Source organism: Eleutherodactylus coqui, chromosome 8, assembly GCF_035609145.1.
Source record: "Eleutherodactylus coqui strain aEleCoq1 chromosome 8, aEleCoq1.hap1, whole genome shotgun sequence".
Taxonomy (NCBI): Eukaryota; Metazoa; Chordata; class Amphibia; order Anura; family Eleutherodactylidae; genus Eleutherodactylus; species Eleutherodactylus coqui.
This window is the reverse complement of record NC_089844.1, coordinates 196,280,603-196,300,406: the sequence shown is the minus strand read 5'-3', so window position 1 is coordinate 196,300,406 and position 19,804 is coordinate 196,280,603. Positions and strand designations below refer to the sequence as shown.

The following is a 19,804-nucleotide window of genomic DNA, read 5'->3' as shown; positions in this document are numbered from 1 at the left end:
CGCCGGCGAGTGACATGACGAGCCGGACGCACACAGGCAAACAATTTATTGTGTTTATAAAATAAAATAGAACATAATCAATACCGGAGCATCCCAAACCCCAAAAACAGAAAGTGTGGAGGGGCGGGGCCATGACAGGTGAACTCAGGGGCTGCCCCCATGTGGACAGAGAGAGATCTTGCACAAGCCTATTCCCATCTCATTGGGAGGACAGCGGTCACTTTGAACACAGAGGTGAAACAGGATGATGGCGACAGTTGCTCCTGCCAGACGTTGCGAGGCATAAGCTGCAGTGTTTCACCGGGGCAGGGTGGGGTAATGACAGGGAAGGTCAGGGAGCGGGGGGCAGTTGCAGCATCTCCCAGCATTCACTGCACTGCCTGCTCGTTGGCGCTGCCACTCGTCTCCTGCGGCTTCATGACATCTGGGAGTTCAGGGGGACTGGAGAAGGGATCCACCCGCAGAGGTTCAAAGGAGTCTCCTGCAAGACAGAAGAGTCAGCCCCGTGCAACGTAGCGGCACCTCCTCCCACCCCTGACCCTACTCACCGGAGCAGCGGAATGCCAGTCCCACCGTGGCCGGAGCTTGGGGCCGCGCAGTCTGACTGGTGAAGCCGCAGTCACCTAAAGTCTTATTGTCATCTAATAACTGGTCGTCCTGGAAGAAAGGGGCGGATGGTGAACAGCAGGAAGCAAAGCGTGCGACAGCGGGGTAGTGGCTGACCGCTTACCTTGTACAGTCGCTGGTCCTCTGGGGGTCTCTTCAGAATTCCCTCCACAATCCTCTTGAGCTCATACACGGTTGTGTTCTCCTTGGCGTCCGTGAAGATGGTGGTTTTATTACGGCGGATCATCAAAAATACGTCCTAGGGGAAGAAGACGAGGAGGAGCCGTCACAAGGAGGGGACTGATACATGGGAGGCTACGCTCCACCTGCTATACTCATCGCTCCAGCCCCGGACCATGGGGGCACAGACGGCCGATGGATCACAGAGACACAGATTGATCACGCTCTGCACAGACCAACATTAACCCCTTCCCGCTGCAGGGCGCAAGTTTACGTCCTGGCAGCCTGGTACTTCCCGCAACAGGGCGTAAACTTACGTCCTGGAGATAGCGCGGGATCTTATGTGATCCCGCGCTATCCCGCAGCGGGAGCCAACTGTCAGTCACAGCCAGCGTCCCGCTGCAACAGCGGGGGGGGGGGGGGGGGGGGGGGGGGCATCGGAGATACGACCCCCGCTGTTAACCCCTTCCCTGCTGCGATCTAAGTAGATCGCAGCAGGGAAAGAGTTCACAGAGGGAGCGCGGCTCCCTCTGTGTCTCCGGCCGGAACTCGCGATGTCATCGCGAGAGCCCGGCCTATCACCATGGCAACAGGACGCCAGACACTGGCGTCCTGTATTGCCTATGCCTATAATCGCTGTACAAGCGATAAGGCATGGCAGAGCCGTAGCTCTGCCATGCCTTATAACAGCGATCATCAGGGCAGTGGTTAAAGTCCCTCAGAGGGACACAAACAGTGTAAAAAAAACAAAGATTAAAAAAAGAATTTAAAAAAATATAAAAAAAAAAAGAGTAAAAAAACCCATTTTTTAATGCTTTTTAAAAACATAAAAAGAAAGGTAAAAAAAAAAAACCCCGCATATTTGGTATTGTCGCGTCCGTAACGATGCGTACAATAAGTTGCACATGCTTTTGACTGTGCACGGAAAAAAACGCTAAAAAACTGAGGCAAAATGCTAATTTTTAGCATTTTGCCTCACTAAAAACGCAATAAAAGTGATCAAAAAAGCCGTATGTACCCCAAAATGGTACCAATAAAATCTACAGCTTGTCTCGCAAAAACTAAGCCCTCATAGAGCGCCGCACATCAAAAAATAAAAAAGTTACAGGACTTTGAATGCAGCAATTTAGAAAAAAAAAAAATTACCCAGAAAAAGGGTTTTTATTGCAGAAAAGTGGGAAAACCTAAAAAAAAATGTAAGAATTTTGGTATCGTTGTAACCGTACCGGTCCACAGAAAAGATGGAATGTCTCATTTATGCTGCATGATTAACGGTGTAAAAAAAAAAATAAAAAATCTATGGCAGAATTGATGCGTTTTCTCTCCCTGCGATCATTAAAAAAAAAAAGTTTTACAATATAGTCTATGTACCCAAAAGTGGCACCGATAAAAACTACAGTTCGCCACGCAAAAAACAAGCCCTCATACGGCCGCGTCGACGGAAAAATAAAAAAGTTATGACTTTTGATCAACGGAGAAGAAAATCCGCCAAAAATTGTTGCGTCCTGAAGCCCAAAATAGGCCGTGTCATGAAGGGGTTAAGTGAGTATTTCTAAGACCACGCTGGTGCTAACAAAATCAAACTTGACAAATACATTCTTTTGGCTGTCAGTTCTCCACCCTATGCCATCACCCACCCGCATTCTGAATCACCTCTCCCTTCAGTATCTTTTCCCCCACCCGGTTTCAGTCACTCTTGCATCATCTCATTACCACCCATAAGCCCACCGTCCGGGACAGAATCACCGAGAAGATACTGGGACCATGTGTTGTACACTCAGAAAACACTCCCACCCCCAAAAGTTGGTGGTCTGGGGGGCATCGCATACAGTCAGTCCCCCTAGTGGTGGTACGAGGGACAATGTCAGCTCAGCGATACGTTCAGGACGTCCTGCAGCCTCTCGTGGCGGCTTCCAGTAGGATAATGCTCGGCCGCACACACACATTTCGATGGCTGCCTGGTCACCAGATTTATCATCAATAGAACATATATGGGACACCAGCTTCAACAGCCTACGAGGTGGCACAATCCAGAGAGTCTCAGTTATAGCAAATGTGGAGCGATATGCCATAAGGCTATCATATGGAAACTGTATGCCTCCATGCCCGCCTGTATCACATCTTGTATCCAAGCTAGAGGCGGTACAACAGGGTACTAGAGACTCCATGCCCCCCATATCACATCTTGTATCCAAGCTAGAGGCGGTACAACAGGGTACTAGAGACTCCATGCCCCCCATATCACATCTTGTATCCAAGCTAGAGGCGGTACAACAGGGTACTAGAGACTCCATGCCCCCCATATCACATCTTGTATCCAAGCTAGAGGCGGTACAACAGGATACTAGAGCCTCCATGCCCCCCATATCACATCTTGTATCCAAGCTAGAGGCGGTCTAATAGGGTACTAGAGCTTCCATGCCCCCCATATCACATCATGTATCCAAGCTAGATGCGGTACAACAGGGTACTAGAGACTCCATGCCCCCCATATCACATCTTGTATCCAAGCTAGAGGCGGTACAACAGGGTACTAGAGACTCCATGCCCCCCATATCACATCTTGTATCCAAGCTAGAGGCGGTACAACAGGGTACTAGAGACTCCATGCCCCCCATATCACATCTTGTATCCAAGCTAGAGGCGGTACAACAGGATACTAGAGCCTCCATGCCCCCCATATCACATCTTGTATCCAAGCTAGAGGCGGTCTAATAGGGTACTAGAGCTTCCATGCCCCCCATATCACATCATGTATCCAAGCTAGATGCGGTACAACAGGGTACTAGAGCCTCCAGGCCTGCCTGTATCACATCTTGAATCCAAGCTAGAGGCGGTACAACAGGGTACTAGAGCCTCCATGCCCGCCTGTATCACATCTTGTATCCAAGCTAGATGTGGTATAACAGGGTACTAGAGCTTCCATGCCCCCCATATCACATCATGTATCCAAGCTAGATGCGGTACAACAGGGTACTAGAGCCTCCAGGCCTGCCTGTATCACATCTTGAATCCAAGCTAGAGGCAGTAGAATTGAGTACTAGAGCCTCCATGCTCGGCCGCACACACAAGAGGGTCACAAGAAGCCCCCACAACATTGTCACACTTCAGTGGCTGCCCAGTCACCAGATTTATCACCAAAACATGTATGGAACCATCTGGGACACCAACATCTACAGCCTGAGTTTGTACGATCAAGGGGCTTAGTTACAGCAAATGTGGAGCGATCTGCAGGAGGAGACCATATGGAACCTGTATGCCTCCATGGGTACTATTGTACCCTGACACCAACGGACGTTAGGGGTCTGACAGCCCTTAGCAGGAGGAAACGGCCCTGTCACGCCCATAGCCACCAATTAGCTGCATGGCACACTATGGAAGAGCGGGGAAGGCGAGGGCGATCCTCCCTGACAGTGGGGACCCCAGAGCGCAGCCGCCTGCACATTACACTGAGCCCTGTCCCTGTCGGCGCTGTTAGTGTTCGGGGACTGGTGTCCTACTGCGTCTTGGAGCTCCCAATCCCGCTGCTGTCAGCTGCCCTCGCAGGTCTATTCTCACAAGTCCCCTGGCAGCCTTGCATCTCTGCTAGTGGCGGCCCCGCTGTCACAGTCCTTACCCTGCGCTCCACCGGCAAAGGGAGTGCGCCTGTTGGCATCGGCGCCCCTGGAGTGCAGGAGGGATGCGGCCGCTGGCAGCTACTCCGCTCCCCGTGGTCCTCTCGGCAGCAGCGCACGTGACAGCTGCTGAAGGCAGTGGAGGCAGGGGTGCGAAGTTGCCATCAGCGGACGCCTCAGCTAAAGCTGCGGACAGCGTGACGGGCTGTTCCACAGCCTTGAGCGCCGCAACATTAGAAGAGAGGCCGGCGCCCCCAGCCAATCAGAAGCTGGGGGCATTACTAAATTTTCAGACAGCTGTATTATGTCGCCACACCTTACTTCCGGTGACTACATAATACAACAGTACTGCCTCCATGCCCGCCTGTATCACATCTTGTATCCAAGCTAGAGGTGGTACAACAAAGTACTAGAGCCTCCATGCTCACCTGTATCACATCTTGTATCCAAGCTAGAGGTGGTACAACAGGGTACTAGAGCCTTCATGCCCACCTGTATCACATCTTGTATCCAAGCTAGAGGTGGGACAACAGGGTACTAGAGCCTCCATGCCTGTCTGTATCACATCGTGTATCCAAGCTAGAGGTGGTACAACAGGGTACTAGAGCCTCCATGCCCGCCTGTATCACATCTTGTATCCAAGCTAGAGGCGGTACAACAGGGTACTAGAGCCTCCATGCGCGCCTGTATCACATCTTGTATCCAAGCTAGAGGTGGGACAACAGGGTACTAGAGTCTCCATGCCTGTCTGTATCACATCTTGTATCCAAGCTAGAGGCGGTACAACAGGGTACTAGAGCCTCCATGCCTGTCTGTATCACATCGTGTATCCAAGCTAGAGGTGGTACAACAGGGCACTGGAGCCTCCATGCCCGCCTGTATCACATCTTGTATCCAAGCTAGAGGTGGGACAACAGGGTACTAGAGCCTCCATGCCTGTCTGTATCACATCGTGTATCCAAGCTAGAGGCGGTACAACAGGGTACTAGAGCCTCCATGCCTGTCTGTATCACATCGTGTATCCAAGCTAGAGGTGGTACAACAGGGCACTGGAGCCTCCATGCCCACCTGTATCACATCTTGTATCCAAGCTAGAGTTGGTACAACAGGGTACTAGGCCCTTCATGCCTGCCTGTATAGAGTCACAGACTGGTAGAGTTGGCAGAGACCTCCAGGGTCACCGGGTCCGACCCCCTGCCCAGTGCAGGATCACTAGCTCACCCCAGACAGATTTGGACTAGGTCCAGCCGTTGTTTGACCACTTCCATTGAAGCATGCTCCGTTTTCTTGCGGCTCTCCCGCACAGACGGCTTCTATTGAAGTCAATGCAGGGAGCCGTCCAGACTGGCAGCATGCCTGCGGCTGTCACTGCGGCTGTCACTGCGGACGTGCCGTGGATCCGCAGGAAAGCAGACTTAAACAAAAATGTTCACGGCGCGCCCGAACAGATCCGCCATGCCGAAGGAAGAAGATCCGGCCCGTGCCGAGCAGAGCTGGATCCAGAGAAGACCCTGCCCACTCCATCTCCATGTCCGCCGTGGCCCCCAGCAGTGCGTGCAGGAGGGCAGGAGGCCGTAGCTCTGCCATAACCAGAATACAACAGGCAGTGAGGAGTTATTACACACCGGAGGGGGATGGGGGTAAATTATACACCAGGGGGCTGAACATTGGCAGAGGAGGGGAGGAACCTCAACACTGGAGGGAGGATAACATTGCGGGGGAAGAGGGGGGGGACGGACATTGTGTGCTCCTGGGGGGTGGGGGGGACGGACATTGTGTGCTCCTGGGGGGTGGGGGGGACGGACATTGTGTGCTCCTGGGGGGTGGGGGGGACGGACATTGTGTGCTCCTGGGGGGTGGGGGGGACGGACATTGTGTGCTCCTGGGGGGTGGGGGGGACGGACATTGTGTGCTCCTGGGGGGTGGGGGGGACGGACATTGTGTGCTCCTGGGGGGTGGGGGGGACGGACATTGTGTGCTCCTGGGGGGTGGGGGGGACGGACATTGTGTGCTCCTGGGGGGTGGGGGGGACGGACATTGTGTGCTCCTGGGGGGTGGGGGGGACGGACATTGTGTGCTCCTGGGGGGTGGGGGGGACGGACATTGTGTGCTCCTGGGGGGTGGGGGGGACGGACATTGTGTGCTCCTGGGGGGTGGGGCTCACACACCAGAGATGGGGGAATGGGACATGATACATCGGAAGAGGGACAACATTCTGTGTGCGCGAGGGGGGGGGGGGGGGTCAACATTGAGTGCGCCGGGAGGGAGGGGGGTGGCGCATGACAACATTGTGTGTAGGTGTGATACACCAGAGTGGGGGACAACGGTGTGGGGGACGTGATATACCGGAGTGGGGGACGTGATATACCGGAGTGGGGGACACCATTGCGATGGTGGTACATTAAACATCGGGAGGGGGACAACACTGTGTTTTGGGGGGGGGGGGGGTTACTATGTGGTGTGCAAGACGTAGATTTCCTTTTAATATACTAATGGGGGGCAGGGATAAGGCTCATCACTGCCCCCCACAGGCGAGCCTACGGCGGCCATCTTGGGGGTGGAACTGCGCGGTGCCGTTAGCAGGCGGTTAGGCTGCGCGGGCCGAGATGTTGTGGAGGGCTGAGCCGGTCGGGGTCGGTAGGCTCACACCGGGCGGTGGGGAGACCGGAAGCGGTGGCGGCTCCTCAGCTCGGTGCCTTGTTATCGGCCTTACTCCGCCATGTTGAGAAGGTCAGTACGGGAGCGCTGCGGCCTAGGCCATCCACACCGCAGACGCAGCCTCTCTACCCCGTACCTCCTCTCTCCGCACCCGAGAGCGTATCTCACAACCCTGTTCCCTGCGCCTCCCATACTCACCATCCCGGCCGTGTCCGCCCGTCCGTCCCGGGGAGGCTGTGACCAGACAAAGAGCCAGCGCCCGACACTGCGCTTCGAGTATCCTCTGACCTCCCTCCCGACGTGCACCGCGCCGCGCAGCCGCCTGCTCACTCTTACAGCGCCATCTTGTGTGTGGCGGCCATCCGACGCCGGGCGTGACTGCGCTGAAGGGGGCGTGGCGGTGTGACGGCACCACATCACCAGCTGAAACGTTCTGGCGCGAAAACAGTGTCACTGACGGAGGCGCGAAAACTGAAACGGCAGCACTGCGGGGTGAGACGGCTGAGAGACACCGAGCTGACGGGAAAAGACGGCTGAGAGACACCGAGCTGACGGGAAAAGACGGCAGCACTGCGGGGTGAGACGGCTGAGAGACACCGAGCTGACGGGGAAAGATGGCAGCACTGCGGGGTGAGACGGCTGAGAGACACCGAGCTGACGGGAAAAGACGGCAGCACTGCGGGGTGAGACGGCTGAGAGACACCGAGCTGACGGGGAAAGACGGCAGCAGTGGGGGGGTGAGACGGCTGAGAGACACCGAGCTGACGGGAAAAGACGGCAGCACTGCGGGGTGAGACGGCTGAGAGACACCGAGCTGACGGGAAAAGACGGCAGCGCTGCGGGGTGAGACGGCTGAGAGACACCGAGCTGACGGGAAAAGACGGCAGCGCTGCGGGGTGAGACGGCTGAGAGACACCGAGCTGACGGGAAAAGACGGCAGCGCTGCGGGGTGAGACGGCTGAGAGACACCGAGCTGACGGGAAAAGACGGCAGCCCTGCGGGGTGAGACGGCTGAGAGACACCGAGCTGACGGGAAAAGACGGCAGCAGTGGGGGGGTGAGACGGCTGAGAGACACCGAGCTGACGGGAAAAGATGGCAGCAGTGCGGGGTGAGACGGCTGAGAGACACCGAGCTGACGGGAAAAGACGGCAGCACTGCGGGGTGAGACGGCTGAGAGACACCGAGCTGACGGGAAAAGACGGCAGCAGTGGGGGGGGTGAGACGGCTGAGAGACACCGAGCTGACGGGAAAAGACGGCAGCAGTGGGGGGGTGAGACGGCTGAGAGACACCGAGCTGACGGGAAAAGACGGCAGCACTGCGGGGTGAGACGGCTGAGAGACACCGAGCTGACGGGAAAAGACGGCAGCGCTGCGGGGTGAGACGGCTGAGAGACACCGAGCTGACGGGAAAAGACGGCAGCGCTGCGGGGTGAGACGGCTGAGAGACACCGAGCTGACGGGAAAAGACGGCAGCGCTGCGGGGTGAGACGGCTGAGAGACACCGAGCTGACGGGAAAAGACGGCAGCAGTGCGGGGTGAGACGGCTGAGAGACACCGAGCTGACGGGAAAAGACGGCAGCACTGCGGGGTGAGACGGCTGAGAGACACCGAGCTGACGGGAAAAGACGGCAGCAGTGGGGGGGTGAGACGGCTGAGAGACACCGAGCTGACGGGAACAGACGGCAGCAGTGGGGGGGTGAGACGGCTGAGAGACACCGAGCTGACGGGAAAAGACGGCAGCAGTGGGGGGGTGAGACGGCTGAGAGACACCGAGCTGACGGGAAAAGACGGCAGCAGTGGGGGGGTGAGACGGCTGAGAGACACCGAGCTGACGGGAAAAGACGGCAGCAGTGGGGGGGTGAGACGGCTGAGAGACACCGAGCTGACGGGAAAAGACGGCAGCAGTGGGGGGGTGAGACGGCTGAGAGACACCGAGCTGACGGGAAAAGACGGCAGCAGTGGGGGGGTGAGACGGCTGAGAGACACCGAGCTGACGGGAAAAGACGGCAGCAGTGGGGGGGTGAGACGGCTGAGAGACGGCAGCAGTGGGGGGGTGAGACGGCTGAGAGACACCGAGCTGACGGGAAAAGACGGCAGCAGTGGGGGGGGTGAGACGGCTGAGAGACACCGAGCTGACGGGAAAAGACGGAAGCAGTGGGGGGGTGAGACGGCTGAGAGACACCGAGCTGACGGGAAAAGACGGCAGCAGTGGGGGGGTGAGACGGCTGAGAGACACCGAGCTGACGGGAAAAGACGGCAGCAGTGGGGGGGTGAGACGGCTGAGAGACACCGAGCTGACGGGAAAAGACGGCAGCAGTGGGGTGGTGAGACGGCTGAGAGACACCGAGCTGACGGGAAAAGACGGCAGCAGTGGGGGGGTGAGACGGCTGAGAGACACCGAGCTGACGGGAAAAGACGGCAGCAGTGGGGGGGTGAGACGGCTGAGAGACGGCAGCAGTGGGGGGGTGAGACGGCTGAGAGACACCGAGCTGACGGGAAAAGACGGCAGCAGTGGGGGGGTGAGACGGCTGAGAGACACCGAGCTGACGGGAAAAGACGGCAGCAGTGGGGGGGTGAGACGGCTGAGAGACACCGAGCTGACGGGAAAAGACGGCAGCAGTGGGGGGGGGGGGGGTGAGACGGCTGAGAGACACCGAGCTGACGGGAAAAGACGGCAGCAGTGGGGGGGGGGGGGGTGAGACGGCTGAGAGACACCGAGCTGACGGAAAAAGACGGCAGCAGTGGGGGGGGTGAGACGGCTGAGAGACACCGAGCTGACGGGAAAAGACGGTAGCACTGCGGGGGATAGACGGCTGACACACAGCAGCACTGGCGGTGAGGCAGCTGAGACACCGAGCTTTTGGGAAGAGACGGCTGGCAGACAGCAGCACTGGGGGGTAAGACGGCGGAGGGGGAACCGGGGGCGAGAGACGGCGGAGGGGGCACCGAGCTGGCGGGGAGGCAGCCCTGCGGGGTGAGACGGCGGAGGGGGCACCGAGCTGACGGGGAGGCAGCCCTGCGGGGTGAGACGGCGGAGGGGGCACCGAGCTGACGGGGAGGCAGCCCTGCGGGGTGAGACGGCGGAGGGGGCACCGAGCTGACGGGGAGGCAGCCCTGCGGGGTGAGACGGCGGAGGGGGCACCGAGCTGGCGGGGAGGCAGCCCTGCGGGGTGAGACGGCGGAGGGGGCACCGAGCTGGCGGGGAGGCAGCCCTGCGGGGTGAGACGGCGGAGGGGGCACCGAGCTGGCGGGGAGGCAGCCCTGCGGGGTGAGACGGCTGGGCTGAGGGGGCACCGAGCTGGCGGGGAGGCAGCCCTGTGGGGTGAGACGGCTGGGCTGAGGGGGCACCGAGCTGACGGGGAGGCAGCCCTGCGGGGTGAGACGGCTGAGGGGGCACCGAGCTGGCGGGGAGGCAGCCCTGCGGGGTGAGACGGCTGAGGGGGCACCGAGCTGGCGGGGAGGCAGCCCTGCGGGGTGAGATGGCTGGGCTGAGGGGGCACCGAGCTGGCGGGGAGGCAGCCCTGCGGGGTGAGACGGCTGAGGGGGCACCGAGCTGGCGGGGAGGCAGCCCTGCGGGGTGAGATGGCTGGGCTGAGGGGGCACCGAGCTGGCGGGGAGGCAGCCCTGAGGGGTGAGACGGCTGGGCTGAGGGGGCACCGAGCTGACGGGGAGGCAGCCCTGCGGGGTGAGACGGCTGAGGGACTGCATTTTTGTGAACAGAAAACCAGAATGATGATGGTGGGTTGAGACGTCCTGTGACAGAAACAAATGGTGCCCATCGTCATTACATGAGGGACCTTGTGCTGGAGGTGCCGGACTGCTCCACCGACACAATGTAAGCATTGTGTACAAACCTGCCGCGTACTACTTGCTGCTGTATAGACGAGCGTGGCAGCCTGCACCCAGCAGACCGGGGGCCGTGAGTCTGCAGACATCACCACTTTCCTTATATGTTATGTTGCGGGACTTGGGCCAAAAAGCAGCTCTGGAGCCCCTTATTTCTTGTGATAATCTCTGAGATGTTTCTGCATCTTGATTGCAGTTACTTGTGGTAAATTGGACATAATCCCCCTTTACCTTTCTAATATAAGGTCTCACAGCTCACAATGCATATCCGAACCAAAACTAAGTTATGAGGTGGAAAGAACTGCCTGTAGCGCTCATAGACAGGATTGTGTGGAGTCACAGATCTGGAGAAGCTACAACAACATTTCTGCTTCCCTGAAAGTTCCCAAGAGCCCAGCGGCCTCTATAATACTTACATGGAAGAACAACCAGGACTCTTCCTAGAGTGTTCTCTGTGAAGGAAACCAGGCGCCGCTCACCACCTGTCCAATACCATCCCTACAGTGAAGCCTGGTGGTGGCAGCATCATGCTGGGGAAGGGGAGGCTGATCGGGGTGGATGGAAAACGGAATGCAGCAAAGTACAGAGATAGGAAGAACCTGATCCAGAGCACAAGGAACCTCAGACTGGGCAGAAGGCTTCCAACAAGACAATGACCCTAAAGGCCCTTTTACACGGCATGAGTGTCAGGCAAGCGAAGCCTGACACTCGTCTGTGTATACTCACTCCCATGCTGTTACACGGGAGCGAGTATAGCTGGATCGCTCACAGCGCAGTCAGCAGGACCGCTCGAGGAGAGTTCTCTACCCGCTTTCTCCATTCACTGTAAGCCGCGGTCATTCAGTACTGAATGGCTGCTGTTTACACTGATCAACGGTCATTCAGGACTATGTGGTCCAGTCATTCAGTTTCTGCATGCTTTTACACGGGACGATTATCGTTGAAATCCCAGTGGGAGCGCAGGAGCCTGAACAACCAGAACAATAATTGTCCTGTGTTTTAATTAAAAAAGGCCTTAAGACAACACAGGAGAGGGGGGGGGGGGGGGCAACTCTGAATGTGCTTGAGTGACCAAGCCAGAACCCTTAACCCAATCAACCATCTGTGGAGAGACCTGAATATGGTTGTCCACAGAGGGCAGAAAATACTCAAATCCAGAGGTGCAAACCTTGTGGCATCATCCCCCTAAGAAGGCGAGGCCGGAACTGCTGCCGAAGGGGCTTCAACTGAGTACAGGGTGTGAATACTTATGTCGCTGCAGAATGGGTGTGACTGTTAGCGGTTTAGTCCTCTGCGACCCTAAAGGCGAGCTCCCTCCATGTTTTTCGGTTTTGCACTGCTTCTTTCAGTTCTGTGATATCCATGTCCGTATCAGCTTTGACGGTATCAAGCCGGAGTGTGAATACTTATGGCAATGCAGAATGGTAGTTTTTCATTTTAAAACAATCGTTCAAATATGTCCCCAGTTCTGTTGTCACTTTGTCATTATGGGGTACTGGGTGCAGAATGAGGTGGAACACAAGGCCACAACATAACATGTAAAAAAAAAAAAAAAGGTCTGAAGACTTTAAAGGGATTTTCCATGTAGAATGCTATCCTCAGGATAGGTCATTGCTCAGGACTGTCAGCACTGCAAATACACGGAGGTCAGAGTGGAAGTCTCTGCGCCGACCACTACACAGAGGTCAGCGCAGAGAGTTCCGCTCCGACTTCTGTATTTGCGGCGCTGAAAGCATTCGCCTGCTGAGCTGATTGGTCAGGGTCCTGAGTGATGGACCCCATCTGATCAACTATTGATGACCTACCTTGAGCATAGGTCATCGGTAGTATTCTCCCTGGAAAACCCCTTTAACCCCTTCATGACATGGCCTATTTTGGGCTTAAGGACGCAACAATTTTTGGCGGATTTTCTTCTCCGTTTATCAAGTCATAACTTTTTTATTTTTCCGTCGACGCGGCTGTATGAGGGCTTGTTTTTTGCATGGCGAACTGTAGTTTTTATCGGTGCCACTTTTGGGTACATAGACTATATTGTAAAACTTTTTTTTTTTTTTTAATGATAGCAGGGAGAGAAAACGCATCAATTCTGCCATAGATTTTTTTTTTTTTTTTAACAGCGGTACTCATGCAGCATAAATGAGACATTCCATTTTTTCTGCGGACCGGTACGGTTACAACGATACCAAAATTCTTACATTTTTTTTAGGTTTTCCCACTTTTCTGCAATAAAAACCCTTTTTCTGGGTAATCTTTTTTTTTTTTTTCTAAATTGCTGCATTCAAAGTCCTGTAACTTTTTTTTATTTTTTGATGTACGGCACTCTATGAGGGCTTAGTTTTTGCGAGACGAGCTGTAGATTTTATTGGTACCATTTTGGGGTACATACGGCTTTTTTGATCACTTTTATTGCGTTTTTAGTGAGGCAAAATGCTAAAAATTAGCATTTTGCCTCAGTTTTTTAGCGTTTTTTTCCGTGCACAGTCAAAAGCATGTGCAACCTATTGTACGCGTCGTTACGGACGCGACAATACCAAATATGTGGGATTTTAATTTTGTTTACCTTTTTTTATGCTAATCTGAGAAAAAGCATTAAAAAATGTTTTTTTTTACTCTTTTTTTTTACATTTTTTAAATTCTTTTTTTAATCTTTGTTTTTTTTTTTTACACTGTTTGTGTCCCTCTGAGGGACTTTAACCACTGCCCTGATGATCGCTGGTATAAGGCATGGCAGAGCTACTGCTCTGCCATGCCTTATCGCTTATACAGCGATTATAGGCATAGGCAATACAGGACGCCAGTGTCTGGCGTCCTGTTGCCATGGTGACAGGCCGGGCTCTTGCGATGACATCGCGAGTTCCGGCCGGAGACAGAGGAAGCCGCGCTCCCTCTGTGAACTCTTTCCCTGCCGCGATCTACTTAGATCGCGGCAGGGAAGGGGTTAACAGCGAGGGGCGCATCTCCGATGACGCCCCGCTGTTGCAGCGGGACGCCGGCTGTGACTGACAGCCGGCTCCCGCTGCGGGATAGCGCGGGATCACATATGATCCCGCGCTATCTCCAGGATGTAAGTTTACGTCCTGTTGCGGGAAGTACCAGGCTGCCAGGACGTAAACTTATTACCACTTTATGTTGTCCTGATGAAGACCTAAAAGAGAGAGATATATTTTTTTAAATTTATTTTCTTCATAAATCTCTCCTGGCTCGGTTCTGCTGGCCAGTCATTGTCCCCTGTAAACTTTGATGAACGACTGCTGGTTTACTTTGAATGTAGGCGGACAGCCGGAGGAGATCTGCACGCTCCACCTCCATTCACTGAGCAATGATTGCTGGGACAACCGTCGGCATGTAATGCATGTCCTGAGTTACTGATGGCTGATCCTCGGATGGGTGGGTATCCCAACAGCAGACCCCACCAATCGGATAAGGACTCATGTCCACGGGGAAAATAAGAATTAAAATCCGCAGCGTTTTTCCCGCATGCCCCATAGGAATGCATTGACCACCCGCGGGCAGATAATACCCGTGGATGGTATTTAAAAGTGAATAAAAAAATTTCTGGAGCATGAAAAAAAATGGACATGCTCCATGTTAGTGCGGATCACGCGTGTGGGAGCTCATAGAGCACATGGCGCAACTGATCTCCCGCATGAAAACTAAAAGACAATTACAGTGCATCCGCAGCTGATTTTCCCCGTGGACATGAGGCCTAACTGACGACATGTTGGAGCTTGGGGGAGGTACAGATGACTTTTCTATTGATGGCTGTGGCCTGTAATTCGTATGTTTCTCCTCCCCAGACTCTGTCCCGGTCAGTGGACTTTTCGCAGTGCTGGGGACACGTCATGCCGGTGGCCAGAGATGAGATGGACGACGCTCTGATGACCCGCACACCCATCCCAGTGCCAATGCATTTCACCCAAGCAGAGCAGAGCTTCTCGCACAAGAAGAGAGCCCGGGCGCTCTGCTACAGTCTGCCCCCACGGCCCCCTGTTAAGAGCTTCCCTCCAATTAGTCGAATCTTTCCTAATAAGCAATGTTCCTGGAGCCAGCCACGCCCGCAGAGCGTGTCCTTCCGTAGCCCCCAACATAAGCAGCCGGACAGCCGCTTGTATGACCACAGCAAAGAGGAGACTTTCTTCAAGCAGTGTTTCCAGACCCTTTGCAAGCTTGGAATGGGGTCATTTGGGGAAGTGTATAAGGTATGAAAGACAGGGGAATGTGGGTTTACTGAGTGGTCTTCATTTGATGTGGTGGGTGGCATGGCAGAATGCGGGGTGCTGCATGTCATGTGTTGGTGGTTGTTGGTAGATGACCATGTTGGATTGTTTTTCTGGGGTTTCCTTTCATTCTTGAGGTAACATTAAGGGCTTATTTACACGAGCGTGTGGTAAAATGCATATATAACGCAGCGGTTTGCCGTGGTGTGAGCTGGTATAGCTCTGCTCTGTCGCTCACCAACATTGCGTATGTACAGCATTTTATATGCCTCCGTAGAGAATATGGCTCCATCGGGCTCAACATGCGGTAAAATAGAACATGCTGCATTCTTTTTTTACATGAATATTATACACAAGTGTGACGATCAATATATTTTCATTGACTCCATTCACCACATAATACGCAATGAAATTACGCTCGTGTGAATGAGCCCTACCAATCATCTGGCAAGATTATTCTTCTGTTGGTTTCCGTGTACAGCTGCTGCAGACCTTTCCCTATCTGTAGGTCCGGAGTCGCGAGGATGGCCATCTGTATGCCGTGAAACGCTCAGTATCACCGTTCCATAGTGAATCTGACCGCCTTTGCAAGCTCCAGGAGGTGAGGAAACACGAACGTGTCGGGGAGCATCCCAACTGTCTGCACTTTGTGCGGGCCTGGGAGGAGAAGAGGCTGCTGTACCTGCAGACAGAGCTGTGCGTCTGCAGCCTGCAGCAACATTCAGAGGAGTTGGGAGAACCTCTTCCTCCACGACAAACCTGGAATATAACCTGCGACCTCCTGCGGGGCCTCAAACATCTCCATGACCGCAACCTGCTACATTTGGACATCAAGCCTGCCAATGTGTTCATCTCCTCCTCTGGGGTCTACAAGCTAGGGGACTTTGGTCTCATGGTGGAGCTGGATGGAGCAGGAGGGAGTGGAGAGGCCCAGGAGGGAGACCCGCGCTACATGGCTCCGGAGCTGCTGGATGGGGTGTTTACGAAGGCTGCAGACTTGTTCAGGTGAGGGCGCCCCGCTGATTTCTGTGCTGTGGCCCAAGTATCTCCTGAGCCACTTCTCATGTGTCTCTCCATGTCTTAGCCTTGGAATGACGCTGCTAGAAGTGGCTTGTAATATGGAGCTCCCAAAGGGTGGGGAAGGTTGGCAGCAACTGCGCCAGGGGCACCTTCCAACAGAGTTCACATCAGGTAGGTGCTATTCTCATATCTGCGGTCATTTATAACAAGCGCCCCCTGTGCTATGTATTCTGCCGCTGTGGCTTGCTGGCTGCCTCATCTGCCACCATGTTCACTACTTCTCAGAACTGCCCTCGGACTTCCTGAAAGTGCTGTCTGGCATGTTGGAGCCAGATTATCGGTGTCGGGCTACTGTGGACTGGCTGCTGTCTCTCCCTGTAATCCATAGTGCTGAGAAGTGGCGAAGGATGTCCCTAATAACACGAGGAGTCCTTACTAAAATGCTGACTGTATTCCAGGTGAGGAGTCTGTTCTAGTGCCATTCTAACTGCCTTGAGGAATCTTCTCGTCTGCCTTTTCTCTTTGCTCACCTGTGTTTTCTTTTTCCTTTTCTTTGCAGTTTGTACTGTGGCTCGTGACCTTGGTGTCCTGCGCCTTGAAGCGTCCAGTAATGCGGCTTTTACGCTGGAAATCTAGCACTGCTACGGACTCTCCACCCTCTTCACCATTTCAAAACCGTTTCTTAGGAAGCAGCTTCTCCAGTGATTGGGAAGATGAAAGTCTTGGGGATGATGTTTTTGAAGTACCGCCAAGCCCTCTGGGTTACCCGAGAAATATGACCTTCCATGGACAGGAGTTTCCCCTCGGGTATGTGTGCTGCCCCCTGTAAGATAGGTACCAATGGGTACAAGAAAGTGCCTAATGGTGCAGTAAGTCACAAGGTCACTTCTGCCTTTTGTGCATCAGGGACTCAGTACTGTGGAATAGTCTGTGCGCACCCCAATAATCTGGCACCACACTAACCCAATATTTGCTCGTGTATGAGGCAGTAAATGCCTTCCATCCCTTGCGGTGTACTCTACTAATCATTCTTGTCATTTTTAAGTAGCAGGCATTCTCCAGACCTACCGCGGCCGTCTTTGGGAAGCACATCCACCCCTCGCAATCAATCTCCGGACTACAGCCTGCGGCAGAGGCAAGTGACTTGTGCCCTGTGCGCACTTATCTTTGCTTCGTAGCTGCATATTTATCAATATTTTCTGCCCCTTTTCTATGTAGAGAGATTTTAGGTCTTTTTTTTCCTTTTAACTTGCATCTACCCTGATGGTGAATCTGCTGCAATAGTTGCACATGTCTGTTGGTTACGATCAGTTGAATCATGCATGATGGAAGTGTAAAGCCACGCTTTGGGTATGTTAACACAGCTGAATTTGACATGGCTTCTGCAACAAAACTATGTCCCCTTTATTCGAATAAGAATCCACATCATGGTCACGATGCGGCCCCAAAATCCATTTTGCAGAAAAAAGTGACATGCTTTGACACAGGATTTGTTTTGAAAATTCGGCATGCAGATTTTACACCTTTCCAAAGGCTGAGTGGATTCATGCCATGGATTTGAAGATGCAATTTGCATGGAAAAAGTAATGTCTGATTCTGCGGGGTGAATAAACCACTTGGGGTGCATTCACATGTCGCTGATTTTGTTGCAGACCTGCTACAAAAGGTGCAGCAAATCGGAGACGCGTGAATGCGCCCTGAGGGTATAGTCACACAGTGGAATCTGACATGGATTTTCCCATGCAGAGTCCACCTTTATAACCATGGCATGAATCCACACTTAAAGCTGGAATGTAAATGGGAAAATCCATGTCTGATTCTGCTGGGTGAATAAACATGCTGCAGCTTTGCAGAAGATTTCACCACTTCAATTGAAAGGGTGGAATGTGCTGCAGATCTGCACCAAAATCTGTGGCCAAATCCGCAGCAAATCAGCGACATGTGAATGCACTTTTATGGTACGTCCTCATAGGATGCATTTTCTGCAGCAAAAATCGCGTGTTACATATGGATGTGTTGATTTCACTGCTGATCTGAAGAGTTGAAATTTGCTGTGAACATCTTCAGCATATATGCTTCATATGACTCTAAGCGTGTGTTCACACAGCAGTCTGCAAACCATGTCCTATGAGGAACGGTTAAAGGATCTAGGAATGTTTAGTTTGCAAAAAAGGCTGAGAAGAGACTTAATAGCGGTCTACAAATATCTGAAGGGCTGTTACAGTGCAGAGGGATCAGCCCTATTCTCATCTGCACAAGGAAAGACTAGAAGCAATGGGATGAAGCTGAAAGGGAGGAGACCCAGATTAGATATTAGACAGTGAGGGGATCAATGAGTGGAACAGGTTACCACGGGAGGTGGGGAGTTCTTATTCAATGGAAGTCTTCAGAGGCTGGTCAGACATCTTGGGATGATTTAGTGAATCTTGCACTGAGCAGGGGGTTGGACCCGATGGCCCCGGAAGTCCCTACCGACTCTGCTATTCTAGGATTCTACAGTTGTATTCTCTGCGGCAAAGATAAACATCAAAATCTGCGGCCTTCTGTTTAACACAAATGTGAATTTCCACATTGGAATTCCGCACAGATCTTGCCCACTGACAGTGCAGATTCATACCAAAAACCACGCAAAATGCCACAGTTTTTAAGGTGGAATTTGCTATAGAAAACTCAGCAGTGAAATCCACTGTGAGCATGCCCTAAAAGTCCATTCAGACTTGCTGGATTTGACATGGAAAGCCAGTGACAGTGGACAACCCATGCATGCAGTTCACACGTTTCAGAAAACTTCCATGCAGATTTGTCTACTGCTACTTATTTTCACATTCGGCATGAAACCGCTGGTGTATTTAGCTCTATTGAATGGGACTAATCCTTGTGTGGTTTTACAGCTTATCAGCGACAGAAATCTGTTTCTACCTCACCTTTACGCTGCAGCTCCTGTAGTAAATCTTGATTTGCAATATGCAAGTTTGCCACGAGAAGATACCCTTACAGATAGAAATTGCACCAGAAAATCCCCCCATTATGCCAAGTACAGGAGTTGTTTCTCCAGTAGTGCTGAATGCTGTCCCGTATGACATAATGTCTGTTCTTCCAGGTCAACTCTACGTCTGACGCCCAACATAAGCCGGATTAGCCAGGACTCTCCATGTAGTGTGAAGTCTGCGACCCCTGAAAACAGTGGCATTTCTTCTGGGTTTGTGGACACTGAAGCTCCTCACTCTTCTTTTCTACCCCGGAATCTTCTCAGTATGTTTGATGAGGCGACTGAGCAGTAGAAATCTTCATGGGCCTGCAGTAGACTTGAGAATGAAGGTGATCGCTCATCTTTGGGCCCCTCCAACCTTTTTTGGGTGGTGTCTATAAACTATACATTAATACAATGGCATGTTGATACAGCAGGATGTGGAGCGCAAGTTCTAATCCTTCCGCTCTCCGATGATGAGCGCACTTGTTACTTTTTGTCCTGAGAAGGCAGCAGAGTTTATTAAAGATGACTTCAGTGACTCTCTCGCTCCTTGGTGAGGATCGCCTCTGTTTATGCCACAGTTGGCTATCTACAGTGATTTGCTGCAGTGTTTTATTGGATGTATTGAGTTTTTAAGGACAGTAAAACACCTTTGTCACCTACCTGTCTGTCTCCTCCTTTAGGGTAGGTA

At 53.3% G+C, this 19,804-nt stretch overlaps 2 protein-coding genes across 9 annotated transcripts; one reads left to right on the top strand and one right to left on the bottom strand.

Annotated features, from left to right (window-relative positions):
- Positions 1-31: 31 nt before the first annotated feature.
- ELOB (elongin B) lies at positions 32-7,490 on the bottom strand. The gene is made up of 4 exons (XM_066577209.1): positions 7,257-7,490; positions 731-865; positions 549-657; positions 32-481 (listed from the first exon to the last, which is right to left on the bottom strand). The coding sequence occupies exons 1-4, from the start codon at positions 7,473-7,475 to the stop codon at positions 369-371; spliced, it is 576 nt and encodes a 191-aa protein (XP_066433306.1). The 5' UTR covers positions 7,476-7,490; the 3' UTR covers positions 32-368.
- On the top strand, positions 6,968-19,775 carry PKMYT1 (protein kinase, membrane associated tyrosine/threonine 1). 8 transcript variants are annotated; one of them, XM_066577197.1, is made up of 8 exons: positions 6,968-7,130; positions 14,703-15,104; positions 15,631-16,127; positions 16,207-16,313; positions 16,428-16,600; positions 16,702-16,949; positions 17,188-17,277; positions 19,243-19,775. In XM_066577197.1, the coding sequence occupies exons 2-8, from the start codon at positions 14,748-14,750 to the stop codon at positions 19,421-19,423; spliced, it is 1,653 nt and encodes a 550-aa protein (XP_066433294.1). In that variant the 5' UTR covers positions 6,968-7,130; positions 14,703-14,747; the 3' UTR covers positions 19,424-19,775. The 8 variants fall into 8 exon arrangements, with proteins under 8 accessions (XP_066433294.1, XP_066433296.1, XP_066433297.1 ...); XM_066577199.1 differs by lacking the exon at positions 6,968-7,130 and adding an exon at positions 7,150-7,635; XM_066577200.1 differs by lacking the exon at positions 6,968-7,130 and adding an exon at positions 8,200-8,220.
- The last annotated feature ends 29 nt before the right edge of the window (positions 19,776-19,804 follow it).

Excerpts from the sequence above, each read along its gene's own strand:
- ELOB (XM_066577209.1), bottom strand. The coding sequence starts at position 7,475 with ATGTGGTGCCGTCACACCGCCACGCCCCCTTCAGCGCAGTCACGCCCG. Across the intron at positions 866-7,256 it reads GGGCGGACACGGCCGGGATG|GACGTATTTTTGATGATCCG; the intron begins GTGAGTATGGGA and ends TTCTTCCCCTAG. Across the intron at positions 658-730 it reads AGGACCAGCGACTGTACAAG|GACGACCAGTTATTAGATGA; the intron begins GTAAGCGGTCAG and ends CCTTTCTTCCAG.
- PKMYT1 (XM_066577197.1), top strand. The coding sequence starts at position 14,748 with ATGCCGGTGGCCAGAGATGAGATGGACGACGCTCTGATGACCCGCACA. Across the intron at positions 16,128-16,206 it reads AAGGCTGCAGACTTGTTCAG|CCTTGGAATGACGCTGCTAG; the intron begins GTGAGGGCGCCC and ends TCCATGTCTTAG. Across the intron at positions 17,278-19,242 it reads GACTACAGCCTGCGGCAGAG|GTCAACTCTACGTCTGACGC; the intron begins GCAAGTGACTTG and ends CTGTTCTTCCAG.